General features: G+C 38.9%; 1 protein-coding gene across 1 annotated transcript; it reads right to left on the bottom strand.

Annotated features, from left to right (window-relative positions):
• Positions 1-850: 850 nt before the first annotated feature.
• On the bottom strand, positions 851-10,496 carry LOC310804488 (polypeptide N-acetylgalactosaminyltransferase 9-like; the record flags this gene model as incomplete). Its single annotated transcript, XM_083669750.1, has 11 exons — positions 851-997; positions 1,109-1,276; positions 2,154-2,249; positions 2,407-2,544; positions 3,138-3,323; positions 5,532-5,649; positions 6,144-6,341; positions 7,444-7,618; positions 8,097-8,263; positions 8,515-8,698; positions 10,256-10,496. The coding sequence occupies 11 exons, from the start codon at positions 10,494-10,496 to the stop codon at positions 851-853; spliced, it is 1,818 nt and encodes a 605-aa protein (XP_083525876.1).
• Between the last annotated feature and the right edge of the window lie 416 nt (positions 10,497-10,912).

Raw genomic sequence — 10,912 nt, 5'->3', positions numbered from 1 at the left:
AAAGCAATTACAACAGCACTCTGTTAGATTGAGCATTCTGTCAATCGCCTGCCACTCAAAATCACCCTTTCCATTTCAGCCCCCACTTTTACTCCCACACACATCAAAACATACTGTAGACAAAAATACATCATACCCCTCACATTATGAGGACCTTTAAGCAGCATCACCTTTAATCAGCAATACAATGTTTTCCCCCTGTGTGTGCTGTCACAGTCTTGATGAATCTGTATACACAACAAATGCCTTCAATTTCTTCTTTACAATCTTATTGATATAAATACAAATTGTCTCATAATGGGAACACAAACATGAGCAGTTTGCCATAACAATGTTTACTGACATATCATCGATATCTCCTGCCGGATTTACAGTAGTATTTTCCATAAATGTGAATTTGAGGTCTGAATAATACATTAATGGTTAAGATATAGTTGAAGGCACATCATTCAATTCAGGGATTTGGAAAAACAAAACACACCGAGAAAAACATACAGATTTTTTCATGGATTTGTTGTTTTTTGTTTGTATGACAGAAAAAGCAAGGAGGACAATAAACGTTATAGTTGCCTGTGTGTTTTTCTTCTGTATTGTATTGTATCTCAGGTGGCTAGTCTCCTCATTTTAGGCAACCTCTGGTCCATATATACGTAGGATTAGGGTACAGTAAATAAATAAATAATAATAAAATAATAAATACCAAAAATTGGATATGGTACATATTATACAGTCTGTCTAATTTTCATGTAGACACTCTCCTGTAATCCAAAGGAACCCCATTCCAAGTACAAGTGTCCTCCTGTAGACATCAATGTGTCTCCTTGGTCTCCTGGCCTCGGTCAGCCTGCCGTCAGTGGCGTGGAGGGTTAATCCAGTTCCTGATCGTCCACCTCTGGCCAGAACACCTCTGGACCACCAGCCGCAAGCCAAAGTTGGCCTCTTTAGACATCTCTACCTCCAAACAACGACCGGTATCTCTGCTGATTATTGGGCCATTCTAGACAGGGATGAAGAAACGGCTGTTATTGTTGTTGCTTATTAGCAATTCAGCTTTGACAAGATTACTTTTTTTATTCCCAAACCTCGACATACGGTGTAAGATTTATACCTGAGTGAAGTCCCAAAGCCTTTGTGATGACCGCAAGATATCCTCACACTTCTTGAGACATGACATGCGTCCTCGTCCCTCGTCAACCAGACATTTGGTGTTGGGAAGGAATGTGGTGGATCCCAGAGGACCAAGCTGCAGCAGCCCCTCGGAAGTGTAACGGGCGAGCTGCAAATCATAGGTCAATGTCAGGTTTTGTTCATACACTGCCATAATATAGGTGTTCAATGTTATACAGGTTACCCACTAGCCAAATACACACATAATCATCATCCTTTTAGGCAATTAACAACTACTGTATTACACAATATGTAATTTGTCAAATCACTGAGTTAACAGGGTCATTCTAGACAAGAGGTAGACGAAATCAAGAGCCACCAAAGCAAAGTGAACCATGGTTACTGTAGTAGGCAAAATTCAAAAGCATAGCAACGGATGACATATTGGATGATATGGATGAAAACAGGTTGAAATCCTCAGTGCAGTGTGTGTGTGTGTGTGTGTGTGTGTGTGTGTGTGTGTGTGTGTGTGTGTGTGTGTGTGTGTGTGTGTGTGTGTGTAGATGTTTTCATAGAGTGTGTAAGATAGAACCAGAGGATATCATTCAGATGATTAAAAGGTGTGAGAAAATAGGATGCCATGTAGCAGTATGAATGGCTGTTTTTCCCTTCTACATCCACCGCATTTCCTCCACATATGTCACAGTATCTTCACCTGTTATTTATTGGAAGTGGAGAAAGGAAAACATGTGCTTCACTGAAATCCAGGGGTTTACAGTAGCAGTTCCCCAGTACAATGACCTGTATTCATGGTTCCACAGCAGAGTATTCTAACATATAGGGTTCAATAGCAATGATACTGCACAGGTCATGATATATGGAATGAAGGGTGAGGGGTATGTGAAGATTAAAATGAGCAAAAAAACTAAAAGATGAAGGTGAAAGGCTATTCCCATCTGCTTCTACTGCAAATCCTAAAGCTCAAAACAAAGCAAAAATAGGTATTGAAAGAAAAACAGGTTTTAAGTAGGTTTTAATCTCTTGACCTGAGAAGTCATGCCGTGACATGGGTAGAGAATCGCTCTGTTGTCATCCTCAGATCCTTGGTCCAAGCAATAGCCACTGGCTTTACTGTTTCGCACCTGAAAGACATTGTTACAAACAATATATACACATACTGTAGGACCAATTGAATTTGCTGTATATTCTATGCAAAGTATGTCTCATCTAATGCCTAAAAAATCTCCTGTTTAGATTTTGCTATATCTCTTCAAAGTAATATATCATTTTGATGTTTACCTCTCCATAGGTGATGGTGTTGTTGTACCCACGCATTTCTGGATACACATGCTCCAGGTACCATTGGAAACTGTGACATTGCAATCTCTTCCTTAAAGCTATTCTCTCTGAAACATCTCCAAAATCAACTCCAGGGTTCTGTTGAGGCAGAAAACAATCAGAACCTAGCAATCAGATTCAAGATTCAAGATTCTTTATTTGTCACGTGCATACAAGTATACAGTGAAATACAAAAGTGACAGTGCCACAGAGTAGTGCAACAATACAATAAGTTTAAAAATAGAATAAAATAAAAATAGAAGTACTAAAAAATATACAGTATGGACAGTATAAACAGTATAAACAATATGCTTATACTGTTCATATTGTTTATACTGTTTATACTGTCCATACTGTATATTTTTTAGTGTCAGTTTTTCACTGTCACTTTTGCATTTCACCGTATACTTGTATGCACGTGACAAATAAAGAATCTTGAATCTTGAATCTTGAACCTGTCCTCATACAGTAATACTGGTCTGTAATCTACAATGTGCAGCTCATGTTGTAATAACCCACAAATGAACATTAAGACAGGATCCATGTCTACAGTATCCCCAACTTCCATAACGCTGCACTGGAAAATGTACTGTAACTTTACATTCATTATGATGGCCAAATCATATCATATAATGTTTTACGACACAATAGGCCAGTTGATTGTTCTCCTATGGGAACTACACTACACTCACGTTGATGGGGATATTCCAGGCCATGTAAACATGGGACTTGTAGTCATCCATCCACACCTCTGCTGCCCTCAATGCATTGCGCTTGGCATAGTAATCAATGTCGTTGTTGTAGGGTTTCTTAGTGCGTTCGATGTGTGCCACACGTGCACATGGCAACACCTCCATACTCCCACCGCACTGCCACACCTGAACAATAGTAGGAGACAATTCACTGTAGAGTGAAAAATACATTCACATTTATGGATTTTTTCATTTCATGAGGCAATCTGGGATTCAAACAATAACAAATAGTTCTCACAACCACTTTTTTGGTAAACAGCTGACGGATAGGACTGAAGAAATGTAACAACTCTAAAATTCATAGACATATGCAAGAACTGCCCATTCATGAGATAGAAATTATAGTTTTATAATTAGATTGTTTACACACAATTGAGTGAAACAAGCTTGTTTTTTGGGTTCTGATGGGGTAAGATAGTTGAACTACATTTGTGAAGCATTTATAAGTTATATCCTTCAATAATCAATGACTATATATCATTCATTTAAAAGAAAAAAATACTTTCACTAAGTGCCACAAGCAGTCACAATGCTAGAGAAAAGGAAGGGGGGGGGGGGCTTTGTTCAGCACAAGCACAAGCAATACATGAGCAATATTTCAAAGAAAGAAGAAAATTGTTTCAATGCATCCTGTGTGTTGAAAATGAATCACCATTTGATGTTCCATTTTTGAGACAGATGCTGTTGAAGCAATTGCCCACAGTCGACAATTGCCATGTCGCTGAATTGGTTGGACACTTTTCAGACGAAATGGCACATCATTGTGTACATGATTATAGTGTGCTGGTGGTGTTGCCAGTGATCTCTTAGAGAGAAGTGCCACTCAATACTCCATGTGTCGCAAGCACAGATAGGTATCAATAGAGTTACCATGTGTTCTTATTCCAATTCTGTGGACTAGAGGCTTACAATAGTTGTGTACGGTTGACAATAACTCTGCAGCTCTACAATCAACTGTCTCTCATTGGGTTTGAGTTGTTGTGCTGGCCCTCCCTCTCTTTCTTTCCCTGCCCAATTCAACAGCCCTGTTCAAGAGGGAATGACATATACAATGGAGAACAGAAAGTAATATGAAGGGAATTAAATCCTAAAGTGTATTTAGCGGCAGTTATCTTATTTTTTCTCTGAGTAATAGGGTACAAACTTTGTACCGGTATGAATGCTTTGCACATCTGGCCAACTGTCTGTCATCTATTTCTCTCTGTTCCCTTGTGTCCCTCTGCCTCTCCTTCTCTCACTTTTCCCCATCCATCCATGTCCTGCTGTCTCTTATGTGCCCTCTATGTTCTTGTACTCTGCAGTCACGTCATTACGATCATGTCTAAAGCAATGAAGTGAGAAACATGCAAAGTCAACAGCCTGTTTGCCAGTGGGATGCTGGTAGTTGACTGCTGAGTCCTGGATCAGTTTCAGTTCTCACACTGGGCTGTAACTTCCTCACCAAAGTCACAACAGAAAAATCTTTGACTCTCTACAAAACCGTATCCATAAACCAATTCAACCAAATGGTACAGAGTCAGTGATATACTGTGGTCCAAAACAAATGGTTGCAGGCACACATCTAAGTGAGAAGAGAAAACATATTGACATTAGAAAAAGAAAAAGGTCCTAAAGTGATACCTTATTAGTTTTAAAATGATTGTTGATGATAATGATGTTAATGATAGACACCAAGTATATTCTGATATTCTAATGATGCCGTAGTGACCTCAGCTGAGCCAACAGAAAACATATTGACAACATCCAGTGAGAGAACATAAAAGTAAAAACAGTGGACAAAAGTAAAACTGTGGACAAATTCTGTTATTTTCTATATATATATTCCCATATTCAACAATAAATAATAGCAGCTTTTCCGGTGTACTTCATTTCAATCTCCTAAATGAACGACGGGCAAAAAATCAATAGCTGCTTTTACATTCATATTCCATTAAATCACACCCACATCCTTTTTACTGTGAAGCAGGTTAATGGTTAATTGAACATCATGCGTCACTTTCAAGCACTTAAACATTCTTAGTACGAATTACATAATGATTTGCTTGCTCAATAAACCATTTGTCCTCATGCACAGCTGAGGCTTATAGAGGACTTTACCCAGCATTACTGGGCCATTTGAGTGGTGTGTCCGGGTTCTGAGTTGCCTAGTAATATTACTGTAATGATATGCCAGAGGATTGCCAAAACAAGGGATTTTACCTTGTTGAAATCAACTTGATCCTAAGAATTGTCCCAAGTACCTTCTTACAAACTCTCTGGAATACCAAATAGGGGCAAACACCTCAGCCCTTAGAATAAGCATGACCTCTAGTAGGCTACAAATTATAAACTTACCCGCATGCCCAATTCAATGTTCTCTCCTCCGTAAACCTCCATGCCGGGGTCCAGGAGCCCAATCTCCCCAAAGTATTCTCTGTTCACCACAAAGGAGCAGCCAATCATTGCAGGAGTCCTAAATATAATACAACCAATGGAGGCACACAAAGACGACATAAGTGATCTTGTTTTGTAAGTTGTGGCACACTAATGTGCTTACCACGTAATCACAAGGTTCCTGGTTCGATTCCGACCCTCGACCTATCTTGCATGTCATCCCTCCTCTCTCTCCCATCCTTCCTGTCAATATCTACTGTCTCTATCCCAATAAAGCAGAAATGCCCTAAAAAATATATAAATAAAAAAAAGAGTTCTCCCCCTTACAATGTGAGTGCTTTGGGTATCCAGAAAGGTGCTATATAAATGCAATCATTTGTATTTAATTATTTGTTAAATTATTATTATTATTATTATTAGTAGTAGTAGTAGTAGTAGTAGTAGTAGTAGTAGTAATAATAATAATAATAATAATAATAATAATAATAATAATAATAATAATAATAATTGGATCTATCTTTTATACTACAGTGCATTGGAACATCTGTGTTTTTTCTCGTCCCTTTCCGTTACCTGATGGGGGCGGTCTCATCTCCTTTGTCCAGCCAAGCCTGAGGGGGAGTGATGTACATGCACCAGAGGCCCCAGCTGTAGCCATGGGCAGAGTTGGCATACTGCTGAACCTCAAATGTGTTATACTTGATGTTGTCAATTGCTGGGAGAATTATACGTTTTCGGTCTTCCGCAATTCTGGTCAAGATTGGCTCTACCCTGTTGATGGAAGGAGGAAACATGTCATAATTTCATAAATTCATGTTTTATAAAATCATGTACTGATGATGTTTCATGGCAGAAATCTGTGATAGTACAGTACTCTGGGCATTTACATGCTGACATGAGAATACACCCAAACACTCCAGTGTTCAAGTCATCATCATAAAATCATCCTTATTACTCATTGCAAGTAGAGGGAGGTTATCTATCCTTACACTGGACATCTATACTTCTTTCATGATTAATTGATAACCCCATTTCACACCGCTATATATAGTTCAAAAACAAATAAAAATACATTTAAGCTGTAGCAAAAGCCATACTCTAAGGGGGTCATGGGGGCTTTCTGGGTTTTTTCTCCATTTTCTATGTGGAACTCATTTTCTGATGGCATTGAATCAAAGTTATCCTTTCCTGTTGTGGTCCTAACATTTGCAATAGGAGTGCAGTATGAGTCTACACACCTGCAATCTCATTCCAAACAAATAGGGATAACCTCTGAGAGAGAGTATCACCTTGACTGAATAAATTGCTATTTCCAAAGTGGTGCTGGGAGAAGATGGATAGTGATGGATAGCTACTTGTCTTTTGATTGCTGTGGAAAAGAAATTCCTCTGACATGCAAATATGAGGGCCTTGACTGATAAATACACAAACACTATCTGCGGCTCTTGGATGAATGAATTCAGGCTCACAAACAGCTTGGCATACTCAAGGTATGATGAGGGAATCAAATTAACCAAAATATGTTTGTGCAATGTGCGTATCTGATTGAATATGATGCATGAAACAATGCAAAGAAAGAATATATCTGGTTTCTTGAATCCAAATAGAAAAATGTGGTAATTGGTGAAACAAACAGCCCACGTGATTTCTAATCCCTTCTAGACCTCAGAAATGGAGGTAGAGTTGTTGAGGTATTATTTAATGGAGGGACCAGATGGAGAGAGAAATGATGGGGGTCATAAAAAATCCACCATGAGTATTGAGAGTGTTATGGTGTGACAACAGTGGTGCTCTTTCCACGTTTAAATGGGGCCCAATATGTGAGCCTTTTTAAATGAAGTGTCAGTCTGGAGAAATGGAATCTCTGCCTCACCATGCTGTGTTGAACTCAACATGTGCGTCGAAGAAGCCAACAACTGGTGCGGTGGCAGCTTTCCAACCCAGGATCCTGGCCCGTATAAGCCCCTCTCGTCTGTTGTTCCTCATGATCTTCACCAGGCCCGGATAATGCTTATTCATATACTGGTCCAGGTTCACCTTTAGATCTACTGCCAAACACATTTTAAAATCACACACACATCAAAGATTTTTTTTTTTAAACAGTTCTATTGTCTACAATGGCATATACTATACTCTGCTCCCTCTCTCTCTCTCTCTCTCTCTCTCTCTCTCTCTCTCTCTCTCTCTCTCTGTCCCTCCCTCTCTCTCTCTCTCTCTCTCCCCTTCTCACACACACACATATATATATGTGTTCTCCTGTAAATAGTGCCTGTTTGATTAATGTGAGTGCTCAAAATCTCTTCCTCTGATAAGAAAATCAATTACTGAGCTTACAGCAGTAGTAAACAACCTGCCACTATTTACAAAGTTACTGTAAAAATAGCTCTGGCTCTGCTGAAATAAGGTGGTCATGATCTGTGAGATTAGAAAGAAAGTGCCTAGCAACAATTACAAGTAAAGCCAGTCACACTAACTGCATTATGCATTATATAGTATAACGCAGTAACATCAAAGACTTTGTCTTACTACTGTCACTGTTGTCATCGACCAGGATGATCTCTTTGAGGAGGTACGCAGGTGTGTGGTTGACCAGGCTGTGGACTGACCGTAGGATCACAGACAAGGCCTCATTCACAAAGATGAACACCACTGTGATCTGTGGGAGATCGACTGGGTAGCTTATGAAGTTGCAGCTGTGGAAAAATGTTGGTAAAAAAGGGTCATCATAACAGTGTATTTGCTAGTTACTTTATTGCAGAGTAATAAGCACACAGTAAAGTAAAGTGTTGAGTTATTTGAAACACCCTCCTGCCTCAGTAATTAAGTTATTTGCATGATTTTTCCAGGCCAGGCCTAAAATAAACTGTACACAACCAAATTATAATTTGATTTAAATATGTGATATGTGTTAATAGCTGCTGTGAGAACAGGCTCTGAGACCTACTTCTTTGGCCTGTAGTCAGGAATGGATCTATCCAGAGATATTTGGTCACTCAGCTGTGCATTGTAGCCATACTCTTCATACTTGTCCCAGTCTGGATTGTGAACTTGGTCTTTCAGGGTTGCAGGGCCCCTACCGTATCGTTGGCCCACTGGTCCTTCTACAAGCCCAAGAGGCTTTGCCAGACCTGGGGAAGGTCAAACCAAGGCATGAACATGGAAGAATTAAAGACACACCAGCAGTTCCTCACTAATTAGAATTAGTTTCACTGTCTAAGGTCACTGCCACTATGAATAAAAATGCAAGCTTTTGCACATCCTTAACCTGTCCATCATTTGGGCTGTCTTTTTCTCCTCCAAAATTAACTACAAAGAACATTCACATGCATTGGAGGGTCGACTGCACCTGTCTGTAAACAATGTGACGATATTGGATGAAATAATACTGAAAGTCTTCAGAAGTCTCAAATCTGACAGATGGAAATATTCTCAGGCTTATTATTATTCTTTAGTTTTGTCACTTTATTGTAACTTTATTTTGTTGTTGTTGTTTGTGATGTGAGCTGCTGTAACACCTTAATTTCCCCTCTGGGATCAATAAAGTACCTATCTATCTATCTATCTATCTATCTATCTATCTATCTATCTATCTAGTTGTTCTCAGTAATGTGCAAGAAGGAACTACAATGTGAGCAGAATTAGTTATTATGTTGTCTGTAAAGTCACATAACAGCACTTGGTTTCTAACTAAACAAATGTCTGCACTGATTATGCATTCCATATGTCAGATTGACAGGGACAAATCTTTTGGAATGTGTTCAAACCATTATTACTTGAATAAACTGGTTGAACTATCTTGTCCCCTGAAGAAAATTGACCTAATCTGACCTTAATGACAAATATCTTATTGAGACAGTTTTTTATTATTTTTTTCCTTGTTTTGTTCACCAAGGAATAGAGGATATTTCTTGACTGATGACTGTTTGTCCCCTATACTTGTTCGGAGCAAGCTTGTGGTGATGCCATGCATCCACCAAATGTGCTTTGTAGTGTATGTCAATGATGCAGTGAAGGTGGTCAAATGGTTGAAGTGCTAGCAAGAGGACCATAAACATTACCATTTCATCTAGAGGTGAAGCTATTGCAAACAATCCATTATTATGATACTCACATAATGTGAATGATGCTAAACAGGGAATGTAAATCATGATACTGTAAATCAAATCTCAAATTGAAGCAGAAAAAAAAGACAATATTGTTTAGTAGACTACACACTACACAGTAGGCCCTCATGGTACATATCTGAATTAGACATGACCTAATAAGAAACCAGTCTTTTGGCAGAAAAACATTATGATAATTATGATACCCTTGGGGAGTTTAAGGAAAGCTGAGATATGGCAAATTCTCTGGAAAAAGTGCATGGATGTTTTAGGACCACTTTAAATGTGTTCATAAGTTACTGAAATTGGAAATAAATTATTATGATAATAGGTTGAATGTTTTGTTGTTTGTTCATGACCTTAAATAAAATATAATGAGACAATTTCAATATTTACAGCAGCATTTTCTCTCTTTTTTGTCAGTTTTAATACTATCCTTTCAATCCCATTATATCCACTAACCTTTGGGTAGACCTCTTAGGTCAGTTTTACTGTAGACTGTTATCATAACTGCTTATTATCCCTGTTATAAATGTAAATACAACTAATCCTGACATGATACGGATTAAATTATCAATTTACCGTTTAATTGACGGTATACCACGCCTTCAAGATGCTCCAGTCTCTGAAGAATAGCTTGCTTGTCAACCAAATTACTAACTTTGCCATTTCTGCGGTTATATATTTCCTCAGTACTCCTACCGCCTTTCATCAGTTCTTCTGAGCGATCCTGAATTCTGCAGTAAAGCGAGAACAGTATAATCCCCACAAAAAAGAAAATGTTGACAGTCAACAAAGTTTTTATCCGCCGTGCCACAGCCATGAAACCGAATAGAACCTTTCAAACCATCAGCATCTACTCAGGATAGAGAAATACGCACACACCAAGTTTGCTGACAAGTCTCTGTCCACAGGCAGGTATCCTCAAAGCCACCTCTGTGCATTCAAATAGAAAATTATATGTTCTTTCAGCACCACCATCGTAGCCACAGCGATATAGGAGGCAAGGCGGTTCTTTTGTAGAGATGACCACAGCAGTATGCAATACTGAGCCAATGTAGAATCACATTTCCACTCCATTGCACAGGGCATCCTCACCAAAGTGGTTCAAGAGATTGTCGGACGAACTCTTAGCCCTAACAGATTGCTTTACCCCGCCACATCATTCGGTATCTCTCCGTATTGTATGCGAAATCAAACAGTGAAGCTGCAGGAGCAGATTGGCTACTAACGCAACCT

This window comes from Argentina silus, assembly GCF_951799395.1.
Source record: "Argentina silus genome assembly, chromosome: 5".
Classification (NCBI taxonomy): domain Eukaryota; kingdom Metazoa; phylum Chordata; class Actinopteri; order Argentiniformes; family Argentinidae; genus Argentina; species Argentina silus.
This window is presented reverse-complemented; position numbering and strand designations above follow the sequence as displayed.